At 35.9% G+C, this 27,850-nt stretch overlaps 1 protein-coding gene across 1 annotated transcript in view; it reads left to right on the top strand.

The window, feature by feature from the left end:
• The window catches only part of LOC136040187 (CUGBP Elav-like family member 2), a gene marked incomplete in the record, with an annotated part of 272,737 nt that overhangs the window by 14,244 nt on the left and 230,643 nt on the right, over window positions 1-27,850 (top strand). The window contains 1 exon segment of the mRNA XM_065724339.1: window positions 15,139-15,269. Coding sequence (XP_065580411.1) covers window positions 15,187-15,269 — 83 coding nt within the window.

Here is a 27,850-nt window from a genome sequence, read left to right on the forward strand (position 1 = left end):
GGAGCGACAGTAAAACTTAAAACGAACAGAAATTACTTTGTATATGAAAGGGACTGCTTCCTCATCAATGCACCGCTCTTTACGCTAAAGTTTGACTCTTTCTCTCAACTCTTCTTTTTAAAATAGTAAAAAACTTTAGCGTAAAGAGCGGGGCGTTGATGAGGAAGCAGCCCCTTTCATATATTCTTCCCCCATGACAAATTAGATGGAAAATTCCCCCAACACATCCCCCTCTTCTCAACCCTTCCCCCAACCAAATAATCCCCCTGAAAATGTCTGTACACTTCCCAATATCCATTACTATATGTAAGCACTGGTCAAAGTTTGTAACTTGTAGCCCCTCCCACGGGGACTGTGGGGGAGAAAGTCGTCCCCAAAGACAATAGTTATAAGGTTTTTCGACTACGCTGAATCAAATGGCTATCTCAGAATTTTTATCCGTTCACTTTGGGAAAATAATTAGCGTGAGAGGGGGCCTAGGCGCCCTCTAATTTTTTTGGCCACTTAAAAAAGGCACTAGAACTTTTCATTTCCGTTAGAATTTGCCCTGGGTCGATACTATCACCCCTGGGAAAAAAACAACTAACAAACAAATAAACACGCATCCGTGATCTGCCCTCTCGCAAAAAATACAAAATTCCACATTTTTGTAGATAGAAGCTTGAAACTTCTACAGTAGGGCTCTCTGATACGCTGAATTTGATGGTATGATTTTTTTTATGATTCTATTACTTTTAGGGTGTGTTTCCCCCTATTTTCTAAAATAAGGCTCGTAACTTTTGATGGGCAAGACTAAACTTGATGAACCTTATATATTTAAAATCAGCATTGAAATGCAATTCTTTTGATGTAGCTATTGGTATCAAAATTACATTTTTTAGAGTTTTGGTTACTATTGAGCCGTGTCGCTCCTTAGTACAGTTCGTTACCACGAACTGTTTGATTACTTCGTATATGAAAGGGGCTGCTTCTTCATCAACGCCCCGTTCTTTACGCTAAAGTTTGACTCTTTCTCTTAACTCTACTTTTTAAAACAGTAAAAAACTTTAGCGTAAAGAGCGGGGCGTTGTTGAGGAAGCAGCCCCTTTCATATACGAAGTAATTTCTGTTCGTTTTAAGTTTTAATGCCACTCCTTACTTTCCGTTAAAAAACGTGTTTTTTTATTTAATTTCTGAACGTTTTTGAATCAATGCATGTTTTGATTTTAGCTCTCCACAGATGAATAATTAAAACGAAATTTGCATATTTTTTTTTTTTTTTACCTAAATGGCTTTCTCATAGTTCTGATTGAACGATTTTGAGAAAAAACGAGCGGGGGAGGAGGCCTAGTTGCCCTCCGATTTTTTGGTTACTTAAAAAGGCAACTAGAACTTTAATTTCTTACGAATGTTTTTATTAGTAAAATGTAAACGTAACTTACAAATTAGCTTACGTAACGAACTTATGTATTCTCGTGTTCTTATTACGTATATGAGGGGGTTCACCCCCTTGTTAGTACCTCGCTCTTTACCCTAAAGCTTAAATTTTGTCCTAATTTCTTGAGAATGACCCCTGAATCACAAAAGCCGTAGAAAAAATAGTTGAAATTACTAAAATACTTTAGCGTAAGGAGCGGGGTATTAGGAGGAGGTAAGCCCATCATATGCGTAATAATTTCTGTTCGTTTTAAGTTTTAATGCTTCTCCTTACTTTCAGTCACAAAAACTTTTTTATATTACTTTTTAATTGTTTTATTATAAATAATGCTAGAAAATAATGCGCTCCCTTCTTGAAAATATTCTTCCCCCATGACAAATTCCTCCTAGGAAAGATACCCCAACATATCCCCCTCTTTTCAACCCCCTCCTCAACCTAAAAATCCCCCTGAAAACGTCTGTTCACTTCCAAATAACAATTACTATATGTAAGCTCTGGTCAAAGTTTGTAACTTGTAGCCCCTCCCACGGGGACTGTGGGGGAGTAAGTCGTCCCAAAAGACATAATTATAAAGTTTTTCGACTACGCTGAATAAAATGGCTATCTCAGAATTTTGATCCGCTGACTTTGGGAAAATAATTAGCGTGGGAGGGGCCTAGGTGGCGTCCAATTTTTTGGTCACTTAAAAAGGGCACTAGAAATTTTCATTTCCGTTAGAATGAGACCTCTCACAAGATTCTAGGACCACTGGGTTGATAGGATCGCCCCTGGAAAAAAACAAACAAAACAAAAAAACAAACAAACAAACAAATAAACACGCATCCGTGATCTGCTTTCTGGCAAAAAATACAAAATTCCACATTTTTGTAGATAGGAGCTTGAAACTTTTACAGAAGGGTTCTCTGATACGCTGAATCTGATGGTGTGATTTTGTAGTGTGATGTGGTTTCGTTAAGATTCTATGACTTTTAGGGGTTGTTTCCCCCTATTTTCTAAAATAAGGCAAATTTTCTCAGGCTCGTAACTTTTGATCGGTAAGACTAAACTTGATGAAACTTATATATAAAAAATTCTTTTGATTTAGCTATTAGTATAAAAATTTCATTTCGTTTAGTTTCGGTTACTATTGAGCCGGGTCGCTCCTTACTACAGTTCGTTACCACGAACTGTTTGAAAATAAAGTCCAAACTATAGGGGGCATTGTAGCCTTGACCGGTTTTGAGGGTGGAAGTAACTTCAATCTTATTAACACAGTTTCTGTACGTTTTAAGCTTGACTTGATCATTCATTTTAATCTTATTTTGTTGTAGCTTCTATATATTTATTCATAGCAATTTATGTTCTTTTTAAGTTTGACTTCCTACATGCTTTAATTTCTGCTCGTATTAGACTTTCATATTGCATTTTGCATTTCTTAAAAAACTTTAATTAGGAAAAATTCAAAAATTCAAAATCTTTATCCAATTGCTCTTGGGTCAAACTATCATGGTTGCAGCGGTAGCTGCAGCCTAGTCAAGAGCGAAATACAGCCCATAGTAACCAGAAGTTAAAAACACGTTTAGAAAAAAACTACCTGGTAAACAATTTCCACCTAACACTGATTCAGGAATAATAACTATTATTTTAGTTCGTCTTAAAAGTAAAAGTTTATTGCGAAAATGAATTCATGCTGATTTTGAAAAAAGTCTGCAACCCCTCGAAAATGGCGTCAGATCAAAATGAAAAGTCTACCATTAGAATCAGCACGGTTGAAAACTTATTCTTAGGTAACTACAACCACCCTCCTTCAACAACAAGGAACATCGACTTTTTTGTAATGGTAGCACTATCTGTCTCCCCCCTTTTTTCATTTTTTCTAGCACTGCTAAGGGGTAACCAGAACATCATAGAGATATGTATAATAGCTCATTCAACCGAAAATTAAATTTGCTAGTGCTCTTTTTAAGTGACCAAATATGGAGGCAACTAGCCTCCTCCCTAAAGGCCCCTTCTCCCAAAGTCATCAAATCACGATTTTGAAATAGCAATTTTATTCAACATAGTTCAAAGGTTAAATATATTTGGTTTTGGTGATGATATGAACCTCCATAGTCCCTGGGAAAAGGGCTGCACAATGTATCGGTATCGGACGTATTTATATCAAGCGTATCAGTATGAGCGCATTGGTATCGCAGGTATCTAAACAGATTTTCAATAGTTCCAAATGGCACTAAAAACGACACTTTTGGTGGCATGTCTAAAGTGGAAAAGCTGGGGCTAGTGGGCAACCAGAGCTTTTTAGAATGACGTTTAATGGCTCATTTGAGAGCTATTGCTCATATCTACTTGAAGTTTAAGAATTCTACCATCCGTAAGTGTGATATAGCACCAAAAATAACACGTTTGATGTCACTTCTTAAGTAAAAAAGCTTAGAAGTATAAAACCATATCATCATTATAATTAATTATGGTCCAAAACCCTTAACCGAAGGTTTGTAAGAGGACCTCCCGTATGTTCCTCCTCCAAGCCTCCTTAATAAGCTACACAATTATGGTAAAATCACTAATATATAAAATTAGATTATTAGAGGCGTGGTTCTGTTGGTACAGCGTTCGACTTCGGATTAGAGTAGCTTGTGGTCGACTGCTGCTTGTTTTTTTTTCAATCTTGGTTTTCTCCATTCTATGCGATCATTTTCAGATAATGTCACTGTTTTTGAAATGTGATGTGCTCATTTTTCATCGCATGTCCCAGGAAGGTATTCGGTCATTCATTTTGATTCAAAAGGGAATAGAGGTCATCCAGTCTATCGTTTGCAACGACATTCTAAGTAGATAACTAAATCCATACCCCAACGAGTGGCGTAATTTTGTCACATCCTCTGGGGGGGGTCAACTTTGGAGCCAATTTTTCCAAATCAAGTGGAAGTGACAGAGAGAACTGAAAAACGAGAGCCGTGTAGCAATAAAAAAGGTAAATATGTACTAAAGAAAAATGACCTGTTTCAGTGGAGGGTTGTATGAATACTTAATTTTAATTTTGACAACATTCTGGAGAAACTAAATTTTAGCTGGGAGGGGGGAGGTAAACTGGGGTCTGGAGGAAAACTGAGGTCTGGGATGGGAAGTTGTCCCCTCTGCCCTATAGCAAATTACGTCCCTGACTTCAACCCCTTGCCACTTAGTGGCTGGAGAAGCGTAGGGATGTGGTTCGAAACCACTCAAAGCTGTATATTAAAAGAAGGATTATTTATTGTTGTACTTAGTTATTCAAATTGCTTACTTGACAATTCCACCGTAATATTCTCTCAATACGTAAGATTGTGTATCCAAAGAAGAAGAAAGACAAATGAAAATAGCTCTCTGAGAGAATTCAAGTACCCCCCCCCCAGATTTTGAAATGAAAACAAACTTAGTTTATGATACCATATATCGTACTTACACAAGAAACTATCTTTTTTTTATATTTCTGTTCATTTCTGAGCAATGAGTGGCTTTTTACATAGGGACAGGTCAAATAAATCCCAAGCCTAAAGGCACATTTCTATTGAGGAAGCAAAATTTTCCACGAGTATGTCGATACACAAACCTGTCCGCTCAGTTAGTCCTTCATTATACATTTCTTCCAAATTTCTATTTTTAAAGTTTCTATTCGGTTCCTTTTGACAAGAGTCATTCTTTATTTATTGTTTATTAACATGAATAGTTTGATAATGCAAGCTTGACAATCTTATGGCATTCAAATAGGGACCGTTAAGTTTTAAGATAAAACCTTCCACTTTCCGTACAGGTATATACATCTATTTACTTACTTCCTTTCACTTCCTTATTTACTTTAGAACATTACCGCTGGCCCATGCTCTGTTAATTGAGACTGTCCGTCGTAACTAGTTTGATGTTTTCATTTTAAATGTGAGCATTACGTTTGACCGAATTGGGATTTGATTGAACATAATGTCTCGTCTTTTCTAGTTGGAAAGGCATGGGTAAAGTAATAGATTGATTTATTTAAAATAACGGAGGTGCTTAGAACAAAATTAAATTTTATTAATCACGTGCCAACGACAGGAGCCGGTGTTTAACTCCCTCCAGGAAAATTCCCCCGTGGAAAATATCTTCCCAGAAAATACCCTCCACGGAAAATACTCCCCGCGACTGGTTGGTCTCTTATAACTTTCGACTTCTAAAAAAATGGACTAAAATTTAGTTTCTGAGATAGTGATCACCCTCCGAAGTTTCTGAGAACATGAGGTGGAAGTGGGGATGAGGAAGGGGCAATCTCCCTCTTATACGGAATTAATTTTGCTTATTTTGGGGTTTAATGTTGCTCTTTACTTTCGTATTCGCAGACATTAAGATGGATTAAATATCAGTTTCACATTTGTTATGTTTTTAAAAGTTTTTTACTCCCCCTCCCCCCAAAAAACAACAAAAGTCCTGGATACCGCCCTTGGGATTATATATCAATTTCTACCTCCACCCTCCCCTCGTCTCTTCTTTAGAACTAATAATGTATTTGTCTGAAGGCTCGATGAGAGTTGAGAAGGCTTGGTATTAAAATGTGCCCTATGGGCCTTTGAGGCATCTCCCTCCCTCCCTAACTACAAAACGATCAGAGAGCCCCATTGTAGAGGTTTAAAGCCAGTATATGCAAATGTTTGGAATTGTAAAGCAACAGGGAATTTACCTAAGACAGTGAAATTTGTTGAGATCTTAAAAATATTTCGGCTAGTTTGGGAGGGAGGAAGATTCCTCAAAGGGTGCATTTTAATGCTAAGACATTCCAACTCTCACTGAGCCTTCGGATAAATACAGAATTAGTTCTACGAGAGAGACGAGGGTAGACGAGAGGCAGAAATTGATGTATAGTCCACAGGGCTGTACACAGGACTTTTGTTTGGGGAGCTATTTTTTCGGACGGAGAGAGGGGCACAAAAACGCATCAAAAATGTGAAATTGATATTTAATTCCTCTTGCAAAATGTACGTTTTATTGGTGTTTTACCTTCTAATGGGTAGGGAGCAAATACCCACTCTTCTGGGGTGCTCATGTTACTTTAGCAAATTTTGTTTTAGAAAATAGCTCGCCATTATGTTGCTTTTGTTATTGACCAAAGCTTTGATGCTAATAACACAAAGAACCAATTGATCAGTCTGATTTTTGTGCCTGTAAACAAATAAATAGGCGTAATGGTCCTTAGTCTCCATGGATATCTCGCAGTTTTACATATTTGTTATCTGTACCCTCAGTATCCAATATCAGCATCTTCGTATCCGATATATTCAGAGACTTTTTTGAAAAGTTTATAGACTTGATATTTATTTGCATCCCTCGTTCTCGTCTTATTGATTTCTTGTTGATAAAGATATCCAATTAATAATGACAGCCCTAGCCCTGACGAAATTCTTTATCCCAGCAACACATTAATATAGGCTTAATGCATTAGAAATGATTCTAATTTAGTCCAACTTGACAGAATTCGCTTGCAATCCTTGGATTGAGCCAAAGCCGCAAGGTGTCACAGTTGATTTACCCTCATGATGAAGCGGTCTCCAACCGCCAAGGGTAATAAAAATAGAAAGGTCTACTTCCTTGTTTCAGTACCGTTGGGACATTTGATGCTGATTAGACAGTTTCGTTACGTCAAAGAATTGACATATCCTCTGCCAAATTCCTGCATGTATTAACCAACAAAATTGTTTGGCTCGCACTAAACAATGGTTTTATTTTCTTATTAAATAAAAAAACAAGTTTTTTTTAAATGAAAGTAAGGAGCGATATTAAAACTTAAAACGAACAGAAATTACTCCGTATATGAAATGAGTTGTCCCCTCCGCAATCCCTCGCTCTTTTACGCTAAAGTTTGACTCTTTGCCACAATTCTACTTTTTAAAACAATTTAAAGCTTTAGCGTAAAGAGCGAGGGATTGCGGAGGGGACAACTCATTTCATATACGGAGTAATTTCTGTTCGTTTTAAGTTTTAATATCGCGCCTTACTTTCATTTAAAAAAACTTGTTTTTTTTATTTAATTTCTGAAAGTTTTTGAATTAATGCATGTCTGATTTTGGCTCTCCGTACATAAATTATAAAAATGAAATTTGCATATTAATTCTTTTTTTGGCTAAATGGCTTTCTCTTAGTTTTGATCAGACGATTTTGAGAAATAAGGAGCGGGGAAGGAGGTCTAGTTGCCCTCCAATTTTTCGGTTACTTAAAAAGGCAACTAGATCTTTTATTTTTAACGAACGTTTTTATTAGTAAAAAAAATACATAACTTAAGAATTAACTTACGTAACAAACTTTTATATTCTTATATTTTTGATTATATATATGAGGGGGTTGGTCCCCTCGTTAATACCTCGCTCTTCACACTAAATCTTGTTTTATCCCAGTTCTTTAAGAATGACCCTTGAATCAGAAAGGCCGTAGAATAAATAGTTGAAATTATTTTAAAAAATTTAGCATAAAGAGCGAAGTATTTATCTCCTCCTAAATACCTCGCTCTTTATGGTAGAGTATTTTTAGAACCCCTCATATGCGTAATAATCTCTGTTCGTTTTAAGTTTTAATGCTTCTCCTTACTTTCAATTGAAAAACTTTTTCATGTTTACATTTTCATTGTTTTTTTTTGTAGTAATGCTAGAAAGTCCTGCGCCCTTTTCATTGAATTTCTCTTCCCCCATGAAATATTCCTCCAAGGAAAGATCCTCCCATATAGCCCCCTCCCCTGAACCCCACACCCAAACCAAAAAAAATCCCCCTGATAACGTCGGTACACTTCCCAGTAACCATTACTGTATGTAAACATTGGTCAAAGTTTGTAACTTGCAGCCCCTCCCCCAGGGACTGTGGGGGGTAAGTCATCCCCAAAGACATAGCTATTATGGTTTTCGACTATGCAGAACAATATGGCTATCTCAAAATTTTGATCCGTTGACTTTGGGGAAAAAATGAGCGTGGGAGGGGGCCTAGGTGCCCTCCAATTTGTTTGGTCACTTAAAAAGGGCACTAGAACTTTTCATTTCCGTTAGAATGAGCCCTTTTGCAACACTCTAGGACCACTTTGTCGATACGATGACCCCTGGGGAAAAAAAAAAAAAAAAAAACAAATAAACACGCACCCGTGATTTGTGTTCTGGCAAAAAATACGAAATTCCACATTTCTGTAGATTGGACCTTGAAATGTTTTCTATAGGGTTCTCTGATACGCTGAATGCGATGGTGTAATTTTCGTTAAGATCCTATGACTTTTAGGGGGTGTTACCCCCTATTTTCCAAAATAAGGCAAATTTTCTCAGGCTCGTAACTTTTGATGACAAAGACTAAACTTGATGAAACTTATATATTTAAAATCAGCATAAAAATCCGATTCTTTTGATATATCTTTTAGCATCGAAATTCCGTTTTTTAGAGTTTCGTTTACTATTGAGCCGGGTCGCTCCTTACTACAGTTCGTTACCATGAACTGTTTGATATATTATATGAATAAATTGCTAGGCGAAAAAAAACCCAGCAAAAACAAACGCAATCATCGATTTTGGCCCAATAAATTTGTGAAGCTGGATGGGGAGGCATTTTTCTCTGATGCATTAAGGAGAGTACATGCCTTGAGTTTATTTACGAAACGCCTGTAGTAATTTTATCTTGGCTCAAACAACACGTTCAGAAGTCACAACAATCAAATCTCCTTATATACTTGAGAGATTTAACGTCAAGAGATTAAAAGTTATTATATAAACTGCAAAAAACGTTAAGAGATTAATGCTAAGATATTTAAAGTTATTATATAAACTGCAAAAAATATTTATGGTGCCTGAGCAATAATTTTAATGGCTTAATTCAAACTTGAAAAATATCGGAAAATTTTTAAATTAATTTGTTTTTTGTTAAATAAATTCAACTCGCTAGGTGATTAAGCTTACAGGTTTGAACACTACCGGTTATATTATGTCCGTAGGAAGGCCCAAAAAACGAAAATTTGCAATTATTACAAATGATGATCCTTTGGAACCACCAGAACTATCAAACGCGATAAGACCAAGAGAACAACTCAAACAAATTAAATTCAAAATGGGTGAAAATCAGCAACATGGACCATCAAATCAGACAAGACCAATAATGGCGGTTAAGTCAAAAGGCATTGCTAAGGAGGCTCAGGTTACAATTAGTGAGCCTTGAGTATAACATTAAAAACCAACAGAAGTTAAGTGAATAGAAGTTTTTTTTAAGTGAAAATAAAGAGTTATGTCAAACTTTTCGTGGTAACGAACTATAAGTAAGGAGCGACACGGCTCAATAGTAACCAAAACTCTAAAAAACAGAATATCAATATCAAAAGAATTTGCTTGTTATGTTGATTCCAAATATAGAATATTCATTAAGTTTAGTGTTACCCATCAAAAGCTACCCACCTGAGAAAATTTACCCGATTTTCGGAAAAAGGAAAAATACCCCTTAAAATTCAAGGGATACTAATCAAAATCACATCATTAGATTCGGCATATCAGAGAACTTTAGTTTCAGGCTTGTAGAAGTTTCAAGCTCCCGTCTTCAAAAATGTGGAAAATTACATTTTTTTTTTTTTTTTTTACTAAAAGAAAGATCACGGATGCAAGTTTATTTGTTTGTGAGTTTTTTTTGTTTTCCCCAGGGGCGATCGGAACGAACCAATAGTCCTAAAATATTGGGGGAAGGGGGGTTAATTACCCCCCCCCAATAATTTGGAGGTAAAATTATTATATAGCCCATGCCTCTTGACTCTCCTAATGTAGACCCCTCATGCCCCCCCCCCCCCCCAATAAAAATGCTGGAGCTACGCCCCTGGTCGTAAGTAAGTTTTAAGTTAAACTCTTTATTTTTTAATTTAATTCACACTTAAACTAAACAAAACTTACTATTAATGAATAAAATGAAATCTAGAACAAACAGAAATCATGGTTGTAATGGTAGCTGCAACATAGTAGGCTACAGAATGAATTAAAAGGAATGGATTAGCATATTAGGTTGGAACTTTCAGGGTGTATTTAAAGGCAATATATGCAATATGAAGACATATATAGCACTATAAAGGGAATATTTCAGGGAGCAAAAGGCGGTATTTGCACGCTAATGCTAATACTTTTACTACTGCTACTAAGGCTAAGGCTCCTAACTTTTACTAATATTTGTTTTCGGGAATTTCATCTTTGATTTTCAAAAATACCAGCTGCGTTCAGGTGAGCTTTCAGAGAATGCTGAGGGGAGTGTGGAACTAAATCAAAATGCTTATATATAATATTTGTTTTCGGGAATTTCACCTTTGATTTTCAAAAATACCAGCTGCGTTCAGGTGAAGCTTCCAGAGAATAAACCACACTGAGGGGAGTGTGGAACTAAATCAAAACATGTTAAGTTTTATTAAGTTTGAGGGTATTAAGTTTGAATGTTAAGGGAAGGAGATGGGGGGGGAGTGATCAATTAACAAAAGGCATAATGAGCGGAATGTTGAACTAACCAAAAGACGTTATGTGCATGTCGCCACTATTACTGCTATTACGGCAATAGTATCGGGTCTGTGAGTTTAAACAGACCCATGTCCCATTACTTTAGGTGGACCCATCTCCCATTACTTTAAGCGCATAGTACCCCATCATTCCTACGACCCATATTGTGTTATCTCTACTTCTGAAGATAAGGAAATTCCTGGAAACATTATTATCTGAGTTTTTTGCCAAGTTTTTGCTTCAGTAATTGAAGTGAGCTTGAAGTGGCATGATGTTTAATAAACTAAGTTTTGATATTGATTCGAATATACAGTCGGAAGGAACCTTTTTTGTACTCTAAAGGTATTGAGCGTACTCGTTCATTTAACGGCCAATGACACTTGTTTCGATACGCAAATTGTAACAGCACCAAAAACTGCAGTGACTACAGCCAGCCAGGTATCCTTTTTGTAATGTAATGGTCCTGAGCACACCGGTTTTCCATTGCCAGACTTGCGCTTGAGTTTGGGTCCCCATTTCCTCTTTCAGAGCCCCGATACCCCCGTGCAGGACCCATATTCGTCCCCCCCCCCTTTGTAACTACGAATTTTTTTGAACTTTGAAATTTTTTGTGCTGTTTTTCATGTCTTAAAATTACATTAAATATACTAATAACAAAAAAATCACTTGTGATATTTCAAAAATACAAAATGAAGATGATATAAATACGTCAGCTGTAATTTTTTTCTATTAGAAAAACAAACTTTTGTAGTGATATTTCTTAACTTAGTTTTTTTTTTAACTGGAATTTTACAACTTTTTTTTCTTCATGTCTTAAAATCACATTAAATATGCTTATAAAAAAATCACTTATGATGTCTTAAAATACGGAATGAAGATGGTATAAATATGTCAGTCATGATTTTTTCAATTAGAAAAATAATATTTGCAGTGACATTTCCTTTTGAACTTAGAATTATTTGGGACAAAAAAATATTTTGGGACGCCAAAAATTTGCTGGTATGTTTCCTAGAATTTCAAGAATGATACGTTATCTGGTATTGCATAATTATTCATGTTGTCAGTGAAACAATACAATTCAACCCTTGGCAGCCCTCACATCTGGCTTTTTGAGACACAGATGCTTTGACAGCCCATATCCCGATGTACTATTACAGTTGCTAACACCTTTTTTAGCATCTCCAATAGTAGGCTACATCGGGGTATAAAATTATAACTATTATCCAAAGGAAAAACGAAACAAACATAAATAACCGAAAACTGGGCTGGGCTACCCCCCTCCTTAACCCTTCTAAATGCCAAAGTGTCATTTTCATTTTATTGAAACAGAATATATTGTAAAAATTTTTTGTTTAATATGAATATATAAGAACCTGAAATTGCTGAGACTTTCGAGAATATTAATTTCAGTATATTTAACAATAAGTTTACTTTCGTTGACTCTTTGCAGAAATATTTATTAATATCGTGATTTTTGTATATTTTTAAAAATAAGACCACACAGTACAAATACATACCGTTTCAATGAAATGAAAATGATACTCTAGCCGTTAAGATGATTTGGAGGGGGGGGCTTACCACACTTATGTGTTAAACCGTTTGTCTTGGGGTATTTTCTCCTTTGCTGTGTCGTTGCCCCCAACCACGCATTGCACCCCGGCCGAGGGCTGAGAATCAGGAGATCGGCACCTGCGCTACGCGAACCCTAATCGGTTTGCATGCGAAAGTTTGCTTTGTTTGCTTGCTTTGCTGTGTCGTTGCTGATACTGCAACAAATAGGACGCACACCACTCCTCCCAAAGTCCACGCTAGCGCAAATACTATGATGAAGGACTTCAAAAGTCACTGAATACCCAATTTTATGAAAATAGAACACAATTCTTGAGCAGTTTACTTCCTAATCTGGTTTACTTTTCGACTCCAATGTTATAATATTACCCTCAGACTTAAAATCTACAATACAAAAATAATCTATATTCAAAAGAAAAGTCAAAATCGGCTTTATACCTTAAAGAAAAAAGGAGAAATGATCTTATATATGAGGGAGGCTGCGCCATCCTCAAAACCCAGTCTTTACACTTAAGCTTGACTATTATTTTCTTGATACAAATTTTGGAACTAAAAAAAATGTTTGTTTAAAGATTGCCTTCCAATACAAATTAACTAGCAATTTATTGTTTGCAGAAAATACAACTAAGTGAGCCCAAACATTCACGAAGTACTGTGATAAAACAGTTAACATTAATGTCACATTTTTCTTATGATATGGCATTCCTTCTTGAGGCATTTAAATAAAAAGTTAAACATTCTGGTTTAAAGTGAGAGTTGCAGGGCTGGCCGTCGAATCATTCGGAATGCGAGTTGAAATATTATATTTGATCTTTCAAGATAACTCCGCAGACAGCAGTAAATAATATAAATTCCGCAAACAATATAAGTAATATTTTCCGTAAATAATATAAGCAAAGCTGGGGGTATGATAAGAGACCCTAATGAGGTGAAGCATTCTAATCATTGAGATTTATGTTATTTGTATGACTCAGATTTTCAAAAAGGTATGTCATATTTTTATATTGCAATATTAGCTTCATGTTCATAATCAACAAAATTAGAAATCCTGAAATACCACATTTGAGGGAAATCAAACAACATTTGTGAAATATGTGCTAAATATCTATCGATTTAAGCATTCTTTTTTCCAACATTATCTCAACATTCTCAATCAACAATGTAAAAACACTTCAATACCAATCTCGGTGAAAATGCCATTTGTCAGATATTTACTTACATCCGCCGTTCCCTATCTAGAGGCGTAGGTTTTGGGTGATTTTCAGGGAGGGGATGGGCCCGAATGGCTCCTTTCACCCGCATACCTAGGGTATATTAACACAAAACAAAATGCACCCCTTTTTTATGCCTGCATGCTTGTGTGCAGTCATAGATCCTGACTTCTTGAAGAACGCAGCGTTTTTATGACACCAAAAAGGAGGAAGAAACGACCTGTGAAAACTAATTCTCTGTGTTATTCAGGGCCGGATTTAAATCTTTGGCGCCCCTATGCCTAAGCATTTTCTTCTTTTTTTGGGGGGGACACAGAGATTTACGGGGAAATCCATGAAAATTCGGGGATAGTGGACGCCCTTAACAGAAGGCAACTGATGAGCCAAAAGTAATATACGAGAGAGGTGATATTGAGCTCTCAGCTGCCATTCTTGGGAGACATTTGACAGTTTATAAGCGGCTGCAGAATTCCTGTGTTTTTTTAAAATCACTTTTCTGTGAATAGACAGTTCAGCAGCAAAGTACACTTGTCACTTTGACGATAAATCACATCAGTCCAGGTTTTGTTAAGAAAAAATCACCTAGTGTTTTTTGTGCCCCTCGGTATTGGGCCCCCTAGGCCCGGGCCTATGCGCAATTCCTGGCCTGGTGTTATATAAATTTTTAATAATAAAATTATCATACTGACCAATGGAACGTGATTCTTGTATCTTTTTTTGATTTATTCCTGCATACAAGAACAGAACAAGAGTTGGTCATATTTAAGTGCCGATTTATGCCGAACTAATAATTTACTCTGAATAATTTTATTCCGTGATCTGTTTCGCAATATGATTCCGGGAATAATTAAAATGTGATTCCAGAATAAACTATATATTTCCTCTTTGCACACATAAAATCTCTTTGGTCAAAACATTGGATAGCAGAGCAGCATAAAAGATTTCAGAAAAGCGCCTCAACACTCCCTCCTTATGGCACCAGAGATAGCCATAAGCTAATATGCAAAACTTTACTGATTTTTTTTTCAAATTAGTATTATTGTGTATCGTATAGCAGCTGTTGATGAAAAATAAGTACAAAAGATACTGCAAACCAACAGAACCAACCAAGTTTTGTACATAGCCTAGGGCTACATCTGGTTCCATTGGGGGGAGAGGCGCTGGGACACAATTGTTACGGTGGCTACTATTATATTTGAAAACAATTTTGATTGGGGAATCGAAAGGCACTTCTTTTCTGTTATTACAATGTTTATAACAAAAGAGACCAGGCACAAGATTATAAAGTTTTCTTTATATCAAAATAATAGAAAGGAAAGATGTAGGATAATATAATTTATGATAAGCGATAATCTAAAGCAAATTGAATATTATATTTACTAGATTAATGTTCCACTAAATTAATTCTTTGGAAAGACTTCGAAAAGATGGATGTGCGGTTTAAATCTGCCTTTACTAAATTCCAGTTTTATTTTAGCGCATGTAAGGTCTCAAGAACTCTTTAAAAATACCCTGTCTCACCGTTATGGCAACAGACTTACTGAATTCACTGAACGTGCTGGCAGGAAAAATTTCCCCACAAAACAAGGACATACTTGGTTTCAGCAGGTAATAAACATCTTTTTATTTTATTTTTGTGTGCATTTGGCTAGAAGATGTAATAATAAAAGCAGCAATTCATCAAAGGAGAATAAAAGAAGAAGTTTATTCATTTTACGCCGGAAGTCTCTATATTACAAAAAAAATATTATTCAAAAGTTACTTGTTGGTGTATTCACGTCGTAAAAGGTTCGAATGTGGTTAAAAATAATTGAACCAAAGAATACTGTAAAAAAAAACAAAAACAACAACGCTAATAATAAAACCAAATACCAATAGAATCAATGCTAATACCGATGCCAAAAGAACAAGTTGGATCAATAAGTCCCCTTTTTTGCCATCTTTTTTGTCCTATTTTCTTTAAAAGTTCCCGTTCCCCAGGGGAACCCCAAATATTCTTGCTCATAGTCATGCTTTTAGACTTTTCAGGCACTAACAGTCACTACTGTCTAATATCAGTAAGACATTAAACGTATATTGAATTTGAGAAATTCCTTCGTAGGCTATCAAAAACTTTTCAAATTCATTAGTCTTAACTTAGATGCACCTTAATTCTAGGATTTAGTTATAAGAAATTACTAACTTAAGCTCTTACGTTCGTGTCTATTGTATTACTTATAGTTTTTTTGTTGGTATGCACTACAAAAAGAGTGAGCTGATCTCAACAAAATCATGCCGGGAAATCCGCTTCCCCTTTTGGTGAAAATTTTGCCCGGATAGCCTCCTCCTCCTATGGAAGACTCCTCCCAAATAAAATTCACATGTGCTACAATACCCCCTCAAAAATTTCTCCCAGAACCATTCCCTCCTCGTTGAAAATTCTCTCCGAACAATTCCCCCTGGAAAATTCTCTTAATTTTCATTTGAAGATTATTCATTTTTATTTAATTTCCAATCGCTTTTCAAATCACGCTAGGAATTATCACCCTCCCCCTCCCTACTCCGTGAAGATTGTCTCCCGGGAAATCCTCCAATGGAAAGTTTAGTTTCGAAATACTTCCGTGTATTTCCCACTAACAGATAATATGTGTAAACAATGGGAAATTGCATTCCTTACAGTCCTATGGAAAACCCCCCAAAGAAAATTTCCCAAAAAATTTATGTATATGAATACTTCCCAATACAAATACTATATGTTAAGAATGGACAAACTATGTAGCAGACTTTTTCCCAGGGACTATGAGGGGTCATTTACCCCCCAAAGGCACAGTTACTGAACCTTTCAACTATGCTGAATTAAATGCCGTTCTCAAAATTTTGATCATATGTCTTTGGGGGGAAAACGAATATGGGAAAAGGTTTAGTCGTCGTCAAATCTTTTTGGTCGCTGAAACAGGGTACTAGTAACTTTGATTTCCGTTCGAATAACTCTCCCTCGATCTTGTCGGACTATTAAATTGATATGACTGCCCATGGAAAACAAACAAATAAACCTTTTCCTGGTAATAAATATCGAAATTGTACTTTTTTGTAGATAGGAGCTTGAAACCTTTAAAGTAGGGTTCTCTAATATGCTGAATCTCATGGTGGTTTTCATTAAGATCGCTTTTTGAGGGTGTTTCCTCCTTTTTCGAAAAACGGGCAACTTTTTCCTGGTTCGTAGGTTTTAATGGGTATTATTGATTTTGATGTATTCTTTTCATATATTTATTGCTATGAAACTTCCGGTTTTTAGAGTTTCGATTACTATTGGGCCGATTCGCTCTTTACTTACAGTTTGTTATAACGAACTCTTTGACTCAAAAACAATTAGAGTCTTCTCTACCGTTTGTCTTGGTTGAAATTAAGTCAGACACATGACCCTTAGTAATGTTAGGGCTCTCCGCTCTATCTTAAAAGGACTGAGCCTAAGGAAACGGGGAGGACGCCTTCTTCTTTCACTTGGGAAAATGAGGGAAATATGGTCTATATGTGTCTACATGGATGTACATACGTGTCTGTGTATGTACATATATACGCATGTATATGTGTATGCATATTTATGTACATATGAATAATAAGTACATAAAATATCACTTTGGCTTGGCTTAAAGACTTCATTAAAAATTTCTAATGATTAATACCATCAAATTCAATAAAGGCTAACCCTACCTGGAAATGGCATCAACTTGGGCTTTTATATAGAATGTCAACGTAGAAAAACCCGATGGATTTGACCTTTTGGAAACCGCAAGACACATTTGTTTAGAATTACTTGATCAATAGAATCCGTCAAACACAAACATTTTTCTAATCTTGTAGCAATAATATTATTTCATAATGTATCTTATGTAATATAATATATATTTTATATGGTTTAGTATTAGATGAGGAACATAAAAATAATGTTTCCCTCCATCCCTAATATCGAAGTCAGCAATGCATGTAGTGCGAGAGTGGAGCTAGTCAAAGTAATGTTTTCTAATTAAAATGGGTTTTGGTTAGCCCTGATATTTTTCAAATTATATCATTTAGACACCCTCCCTCCTCCCTGCGTTCGTACATGGAAAAAGAACTGAATTGATAAACCATTCTATGGGTACTTGTAGTATAGTACAGACATGTGACTGTAAGGCAGTAACAAATGATTTTTTGTGATGTTTTTCGGTGAAATTTTACGCAAGTTGTTAGCAGAAGGAAGATAAATCAATTGCAAAAAAGGTGATACAATGCTAGGAATATCATTGCTAGTCGACATCCATTTTAGTTAGAAAATATTACATCTTTGGTAGTTCCAACGGAGATATAGGCAGGTAGGTAACTATATTCAAAAACAATACTATAAACTTTCATTCATCAGCTAAAAAAAATAGGCCACAATAAAAAAGTAGGAGAGATTGACAAATATAATAAAAAAGCAAGCGATGACACGCAATAACCAGTATTATACTAAAACGAGGGGTGAAATTTACTCAAAGCTTGACCCCTTTCATGTTTAGGTACTTATGTATTATAGCCACCCCACTCAAGTTCTTGATCTGAGTAGAAGCAGATAATCAGCTTATGCTGAGAGAGATAAACTACAACTTAGGTATATTTTGATTAAATATTATATATATATATATATATATATATATATATATATATATATATATATATATATATATATATATATATAATATATATATATATATATATATATATATATATATATATATATATATATATATATATATATATATATATATATATATATTAAGTTGGTATTTTGGTTAGGTTAGTTTAGGCTGGGCTAGGTATTTAATGTAATGCCTTCTGAGCGGCCTGATTTGCATAATTCTCTGTCGTAGTTACCATAATTTTGTTACTGATGTATTATATTTTCACCATTTTTAGGTATATTTCATTAGGAATAACCTAACTTCACTTCTTGAGTTGGGTGGCTATAATACATAAGTACCCATATTTATTTACTTGTTCTTGCTGAGTAAAAATAGACTATTCATTTAAAATGAAACCAATCGTGTTTCCCGAGAGCATGTAAACTGATCGTTTCAGCTTCTTTTTTCCCCAATAAGGTGTAGGTTACATTTGTCGCTTAAAAGCACTTTGTAATTTGACTCATTGTGAAACTTTTCTAAGAAGGCTAAGAGGGAGACTTTTTCCCCAAGGCTCTTATCCTGGAATAGATGATACTTGAAATGGAATTCAGCGGAATAAAAGCTTTTCCCCATGTATTGCTCAGTATTTATTTGACCACTATAGAGACTAAATTTGAGTCTGTCCAAAAATTTGACTTATTAAGTGACGTGATTTCTACTTTTTAAGCCCGGATACAACGGATACAATTATACAAATTTATCAAAATGTAACAGATAATTAGTTATTAGTTCTCATAAACCAGTCTTTCGAGAAACCTTTAACAAATTGCTCTAATTTCTTTTTTTGTAAATATTATTTATAAATATATTTATTTTGTAGACGGGAATTTTTGCAACGAAGAGAAATAAAAATGTAAACATACATTGAAGCCCAGCACTGCTTGTTTGGCTAGAATAACTCCGCCCAGTTATACTGGGCGGATGTGCATCGACGGTTTCATGGCGTATTTGCACAGAATTTTATCTATGTCACCAAAAATTCCTCCGCATTAAGTCCATTTTCAATTAATTGTTTCTTAGCGGCAAAGTCACAGTCCTCCGTATAACTTTAGCTTTGTTAAAAGCAATGCATCTCTCGTGGATATTTTTCGTGGGCCTCGTCATCTAGAACAAATAGCCGCAAGAACTTGGGAAAGGGATAATCTGAGTGTAAATAAAAATTTCTAGTACCAGCTCTGACGGTAAAATATGGTCATGGACGGTGGGGAGGGGGGTACCTACAGCAAGAATAACTGAGCTCACCTATTTTAGCCGGATGTGCATTGCAGGTTTTAAGCTCTGTGTTTATTTATTTACTTTTGCTGTTTTTCCCTTGGGTTATCGTGTCAAATCAATGGTCCAAGACGATTAGAAGAGGGTTCATTTAGACTGAAATTGAAAATTCGAATGCCCTTTTTAAGTGACAAAAACATTAGGGGGCACCTGTACCTCCTCCCACGACCCTTTTTCCCTAATGACATTTGATCAAAAATATCAGATATCTGTTTGTCTCGACATTGTTGAAAGGTCCGATAAATATGATTCTTGGGAAGGCATGACCCCCTAATTCCCTGGGATAATGGATTTAAGTTATGCAATTTGCTCAATATTAGCATACATTTTTGTTATTGGGAAATATATGGAAGCTTTTCGTGGAGGAATTTTACATTTGGGGAGGAATCCTTACGGGAAGAATTTTCCGTGGGTAGGAAAGTTTTCGGGGAAATTTTACTGGGGGAGAGGCAAGGGAGTTCCTGGCATGATTTGAAAAAGTCAGAAATTAAAGATACAAAAAAAACAAGTTTTTTCAACTGAAAGTTTGACTGTCTGTCATATTTCCTTACGAACGACTGCTCATACAAATTGAATTTGAATTTAAACGAGAAGCAATTTTAAAGATCTTAATGACTTTAGCGTAAAAAGGGATCAATTTGAGTAGAGAACAGCTTCCCTCATATAGGCTACGGACCCATTTTCATTCTTTCTTATGTTTTAATGCTCCTCCTTATCTTCAGTTGAAAAAAACTTTTTTTCTATTTAAAGTAATTTCAGAAACAAGTGGTAAAAATCATAACTCTGGGCTACTAAATTTCACATTGATGAGATACTTAATGTTCGCTCATCCTGCTTTCCAGGTCAATGTAATTAAGAATTCTGTTTTAATTTTCAAAAACCCTATTACTGTCAACTCTAATAGTTCGAAAGTGACCAGAAAACCTTAATTAAATTATTCCCAGGAACCAGGGAGGGAGTGAATGATAGGTCTCTTATTCCAATGTTTGCATGAAAAGTCTATTTCATACTATTATATACAACCTGATGGTCAGGATAAAAAATATTTATTGTACTGATGATGTTGCTGTTCTACTCCCGTCAATTGTTAAATATGGCAAATCTACATAAAACAGAGACATTGGGAATTCACATACAGCACTCACAGATGCTGACACCAGATTTTTTTTTTTTCTTTTTTAATGCCAATTATCATGCTCTTCATCTGAGATCATAGAGGAAGTCGTTACCTGTCTGTGAGGGAAATGATAAGCTTCAAGACTTAGTCTGAAAATTGAGAGTTGTTTGACGACAAATCCTATGTCCGGAGAGTTATTTCCCTTGGTTCAGGTGAAAACTTTTTTTTTGCTGATGGTGCCTGATATTTTGAGTGCAGCTAATGGGTGATCTAAGCACAGGCGATTTGGTTGGGAAGCTGAGATTGCCGAGGTCAATTCAGACCTGTCAAAGACATTGTAGTTTCATGTGTTTCTGCTTTTCTCAGAAATAACGGGAGAAGTACTATTTGGGGGGAAACATACTATTTTTATGATGTTGGTACGGCATCAACTAGAATTGCTTCGCTGTCTGGGATAGGAGATTTCTTATCGGTATTTTCCAGGAAGACAAACAGGCAGAGGCGCCATTTGGGCCAAATCTTGGGGTGGGCATGAACTCCATCTTGGTCCCCCCTGACTCACTTCGTGTAGCGTAAGAAACAAATTTTGTCTTGGGTTTTGGCAGCACATCGATCGAATATTCTAAGTAAAAACGCATTTTCAGCACCCGTGTGTTGCTTGGAAATGTAATGTAACCGAATGTGGAACTCAGCCATACTGACCTCTAAGATTAATTATAACATCGAAGATCACAATCAACGAGGTTAAGAGATTAAACTGAAAGTGGAAAATTCAACCAGACTACAGGCTGGCCTTCCTCAGCGAGAAACTTTCTTATTTAAGTAAACAATACGTCGGTGAAAGCAATCTTCATTAACATGCTGAGGGTTGTAACCAAAATCTTGGCTTTCCTTCAGCAGAAATCTTTCAGATCAAATATATTTACAAAAATGAAAAACATAACAAGAGAAAGAAAATATTACAACACTCAAGGTAACAAGGGGAACTGCCGAGGTTTCATCTTTGCAAAATCGTCAACAAGCTGGTCGTAGTCCAATTTTTTACAAAATCCTTTTCTGCAAACATCAAAAGGAGGTGACTGAGACGACCGTCTCCTGTTGTAGACCGCTGGTAGTTTTTTACTATTTCTAGGCTAGAAAACAAGCGCTCATTGCTCGCTGTTGTCACAGGGAGTGTGGCAGCAATACGAAGTACTTTAATTACTTCTGAGTAAGCCACTGGTAATGCCTGAAGATGGTCGACAATGTCTAGGAAGTTTTCCGGCTTTTTCTCCTTATCCAGCAAGAAACGCTGGGCAATACCAGCTTGAGATTCGAGAAGAATGTCGTCGATATCCAGCTCGTGAGCAGAGCAGTATTTATTTACTGTAAATAAATAAAGAGCAGAGGAACGCTTGAGCAATTCTGTGTCCATAAACTTGGTCGAGCTTGGACCCAAGCCTTCGGGTGTGCTCAGCACTGGCAAGTTATCTGTTAACCTTCTGTCACATTCGGCTAGTAGACGGTCGAAAGTCTCGGAGTTCTCTCGCTTCATTTCATCCACAAAAGTAGTAGTCCGATTTTCAGATTGGACGAAGTTCTTTCCTAGCGTCGAAGCTGTCACAAATTGCTTCAGATACTTGGTGATCTTTTGAGTTCTAAAGCTAATGGTTATTAATACCTTTATATTTACCTAACTAGAAAGCTTATAGGCTTAATGATGTAAAGTCTTCTACTTCTCTCTGTGCTCTCGTCCTTAGAGTTTTATGGTAGTGTTGGCCTACAATCTGAGGTTCGACCGGTAGAGGATGTCAAGCGTCTCTAACTTTCATAAGGTTTATGTGTCGAGCACAAAAACGTTTATTTGCACATATGATACAGTGAATGTACATAAAACGAGGACAGAAACAGAATAAGAACTGACTCGAGTAACCTAAAACGGTGGCTTATATTCACTAAAACAAGGAAATAAACATCGAAACATTTGACAGGAACTAACCTATTTTAATCTGTCAACTTAGAGGAATTACTGCAAAAATTCAGAATTTATAATATTAATATAATCACCTGGGAAATGGGCATTTGACAGAACTTGAGACTTTTATTATGAATCTAACCTACTTTCAAAGTTTACAATGATTAATAGCGAATAGTGTAATTACCCCAAGGGTCGTCATGTAATTACGCTCTTTGGTTAATAGGCGTGCAGTAATTTCAAATCAATTGAACAGAATGGATTATGTTAGACACAATGGATAATTATGGCCGGCAAAGGGCCCTTTGTGGTGGAATCTTGGGCTCCCTGGAAAATAAGGGGTGGGCATTTGCCCACCCCTGACCCCCCCCCCAATGGTGCCTCTGCAAAAAGATTTAAATTCATGCATGCCCATACAGTATGATCCCGAGCCAAGTGATTCTAAAACACAAAGAGTCATTATCAGACCTATATGAATTACCCTTAGCGATTTACCTCATCCACAAATGCTTTTGAAGAAATTTTGAACTCATATATGTTTGAGGACATTGAGAAAATCAAATAGTAAGTCCTCTCTTCCAATATTATTTGAGAACAGCAAGTAAGATCTCCGTTGAACTATTACTCATATCATAGGCTTTTATTTTGTTTTTGTCATTTCACACTTCAAAAAGAAAGGGGAAAACCTAGCCATGATATCTAATTAGACTTCTTTACTAAGTTGCACGAACATGACAGAAAAGTTACCTACTGATTGGAGTTCATTGTCTCGTTCAAACCAGATTTCGGCAATTGCACTCCAGATCTACAATTCAGACTCATTCGATCTTGCAGCGGTATCAGGCCTTTTACAGTCTGTTAATTTGTGTCAGGAAAAGCTAATCAAAGAGTTCTTGGTAACGAACTGTGGTAAGGAACGACCCGGTTCAATAGTAACCAAAACTCTAAAAAACGATATTTTGATACTAATAGATACATCAAAAGAATCGGATTTTTATGATGATTTTAACTAAGAAAGTTTCATCAAATTTACCTAACAAAAGTTACGAGCCTGAGAAAATTTGCCTTATTTTGGAAAATAGGGGGAAACACCCCTTAAATGTCATAGTATCTTAACAAAAATCACACCGTCACATTCAGCGTGTCAGAGATTCCTGCTGTAGATGTTTCAATCGTCCATCTACAAAATTGTGGAATTTTGTATTTTTTGCCAGAAGACCCATCACGGGTGCGTGTTTATTTGTTTTTTTTGTTCTTTTCCCCAGGGGTGATCGTATCGACCCAGTGATCCTAGAATGTCGCAAAAGGGCTCATTCCAACGGAAATTAAAAGCTCTAGTGCCCTTTTTAAGTGGCAAAAAAATTGGAGTCCTAGCTACACTCAAAGATATAAAAGCAATCTCAGGGTGCAAACTGCCTACTCTTTACCTTGGTTTAACGTGAAAAACATTTTCCAAAGAATTATTTTTTAAAAGAAAATTAAAAAGCACAAATCTTGAAGCCTCTTTTCTTCCCAAACCACCTAAAAGTTTCAGCTTCATCCTTCAAGATTTTCCCAAAATATTGCAGATATACTAATTCGATGAATTCAGAAATAATACTTCAATGATATACTACTTCGGGAGCGAATGCGCCGGATTGTGACGTTAAGATCTAGCAAAATGGTAGGCTGAATAGAATACTTTTTGGCAATTTTAAATCAATTCATGAATCCAAACCCTAGAAGGCCTTTCTGAATGCACCACTTGTCCAGGTCTACGTATCCTTTTAATTCAAATACTAACTAGTTTTGTAGGTATTATTTACAAGTTCATTGAAGACGCAAGTTTCAAAGAGCCCATTCAAGTTTTAGATTCGACATTTATCCAATGTTTCTAATTAATGGGCTATTTTCTTGGCAAGAATAATAGCCTGACTTAGTTTCTGGTTTGACCTGTCAGCGGCCTGGGATATTGCCAGGTGCACCGGCTAGAAGTATCTGCCAAAAAAATTACGGAAATCACCTGTATCAACCACAATGAATTTATAAGAAATCTCAAGATCCAACTTTGTTCCAAGTCCTGATTTATTGAGTTTACACAAAGCAAAGAATCCTGCAATGACGCAGAATGCAGAATAAGGAGAAAATGAAATAAAAAATGATCGAATTTATTCAGTATCTGTCTTAAATCTTTATCTAACAGATGAACATTGACCATGAGCAGAAACAGCCACTCTCTCTCTCTCTCTCTCTCTTTTTTTTTTCTTCTCTCTCTCCTCAACGCCATGCTCTTTACGCTAAAGTTTGACTCTTTCTCTCAACTCTACTTTTTAAAGCAGTAGAAAACTTTAGCGTAAAGAGCGGGGCGTTGAGGAGGGAACAGCCCCTATAATATACGGGGTAGTTTCTGTTCGTTTTAAGTTTTAATGTCGCTCCTTACTTTCAGTTAAAATAACTGTTTTTTTTTTTTTATTTAATTTCTGAACGTGTTTGAATTAATGCGTGTTTTGACTTTGGCTTGAATAATTAAAAGGAAATTTGCAGATTAATTTATTTTTTTTGGCTAAATGGCTTTCTCATAGTTTTCATCAAACGATTTTGAGAAACAAAAGCAACGGGGGAGTAGGCCTAGTTACCCTCCAATTTTTTGAATACTTAAACAGGCAAGCGTAAAGAGCGGGGCGTTGAGGAAGAATAGCCCCTTTCATATACGGAGTAATTTCTCTCCGTTTTAAGTTTTAATGTTGCTCCTTACTTTCATTTAAAAAAAACTTGTTTTTTTATTTAATTTCTGGACATTTTTGAATTAATGCATGTTTGATCTTGGTTCTCCGCACATAAATAATTAAAACGAAATTTGCATATTAATTAACTGCAATTAATAGGAAGATTTTGAGAAAAAGGAGCGAGGGAGGAGGCCTAGTTGCCCTCCAATGTTTTGATTACTTAAAAAGGCAACAAGACCTTTTAATTTTTTACAAACGTTTTCATTAGTAAAAAATATACGTAACTTACGAATTAACTTACGTAACGAACTTCTATATTGGTATGTTTTTGTTGCGTATATGAGGGGGTTCAACCCTCGTCGATACCTCGTTCTTTACACTAAAGCTTAAATTTTGTCCCAATTCCTTAAGAATGACCTCTGAATCACAAAGACCGTAGAGCAAATAGTTGAAATTACTAAAAATACTTTAGCGTAAAGAGTGAGGTATAACGAGGAGGTAAATTCCTCATATGCTTAATAGTTTTTGTTTGTTTTAAGTTTTAATGTTGCTCCTTACTTTCAATAGAAAAAACTTTTTATATTTATTTTTTCATTGTTTTTTCAAATTATGCTAGAAAATCCTACGCCCCCTTCATTGAAATTCTCTTCCCCCATGAGAAGTTCCTCCGTGGAAATATCCTCCCACGTAACCCCTCCACCCCTCAACTCTCCCCCTAAAGCCAAAAATCCCCCTGAAATCGTCTGTACACTTCCCAGTCACCATTACTATATGTAAATACAGGTCAAAGTTTGTAACTTGCAGCCCCTCCAACGGGGACTGCGGGGGATTAAAACGTCCCTAAAGAAGTAGTTATTAGGTTTTTCGACTATGGTCAATAAAATGGCTATCTCAGAATTTTGATCCGGTGACTTTTTGGAAAAAATGAGCATGGGAGGGGGCCTAGGTGCTCTCCAATTTTTTGGTCACTTAAAAAGGGCACTAGAACTTTCAATTTCCGTTAGAATGAGCCCTCTCGCGACATTCTAGGATCACTCGGTCGACACGACCATCCCTGGAAACAAAAAAAAAAAAAAAAAAAAAACAACAAATAAACACGCATCCGTGATCTGTCTCTTGGCAAAAAATGCGAAATTCCACATTTTTGTAGGTAGGAGCTTGAAACTTCTACAGTTAGGTTTTCTGATATGCTGAATCTGATGGTTTCATTTCCGTTAAGGTTGTATGACTTTTAGGGGGTGTTTCTCGCTATTTTCTAAAATGAGGCAAATTTTCTCAGGCTTGTAACTTTTGATGGGTAAAACTACACTTGATGAAACTTATATATTTAAAATCAGCATTAAAATGAGATTCTTTTGATGTAACTATTGGTATCAAAATTCCAATTTTTAGAGTTTCGGTTACTATTGAGCTGGGTCGCTCCTTACTACAGTTCGTTACCACGATCTGTTTGATTGGGACACAATTCAAGCTTTAGTGAAAAGAGCGAAGTATTGAAGAGAAGGCGAACCCCCTCATATACGTAATAAAAATATACAAATAAAGAAGTTCGCTACGTAGGTTAATTCGTAAGTTACATATATTTATTACTAATAGAAACGTTCGCAAAAAAAATAAGAGTTCTAGTTCCCTTTTTAAGTAACTAAAAATTGGAGGGCAACTAGGTCTCCTCCCCTACTCCTATTTTTTTATCAAAATAGTCCGATCAAAACTATGAGAACGCAATTTAGCCAAAAAAAAAGAAAAATATGCAAATTTTATTTTAATTATTCATGTGCGTTGAGCCAAAATCAAAATATGCATTTATTCAAAAACGTTCAGAAATTAAATAAAAAAAAACAAGTTTTTTTTAACTGCAAGTAAGGAGCGACATTAAAACTTAAAACGAACATAAATTATTCCGTATATGAAAGGTGTTGTCCCCTCGTCTACACCTAGCTCTTGACGCAAAAATTTTTATTGTTTTAAAAAATAGAATTGTGAGAAAGAGTCGAACTTGGCGTAAAGAGCGGGGCTTTGAGGAGGGGACAACCTCTTTTATATACTGCATAGTTTCTGTTCGTTTTAAGTTTTAATGTGGCTCCTTACTTGCAGTTAAAAAAAACTAGCTTTTTTAGTTAATATTTTCGAAAGGGCGACGATCAAACATAAAGTGTTAAAAAGAACGGAAATTAACCTATGTGTGAGGAGGAAACTTAGAAGGGGGCTTACTGATTAGAAACCGAGCGTTATAATACCCCTTTTAAGAGTCGAAAGTGATTTGAGGACAGCCAGCCTGAATTTCCTGTGCTGTTTTCTACTACCCTAACCAATCCTCATGATATTAAATAAAAAAAAACTAATTTTTTTAGCTGAAAGTCAAGAGCGACCTTAAAACTTAAAACGAACAGAAATTACTCCGTATATGAAATGAGTTGTCCCCTCCGCAATCCCTCGCTCTTTACGCTAAAGCTTTTAATTGT

The sequence above is a fragment of the Artemia franciscana genome, chromosome 2, assembly GCF_032884065.1.
Source record: "Artemia franciscana chromosome 2, ASM3288406v1, whole genome shotgun sequence".
Lineage (NCBI taxonomy): Eukaryota > Metazoa > Arthropoda > Branchiopoda > Anostraca > Artemiidae > Artemia > Artemia franciscana.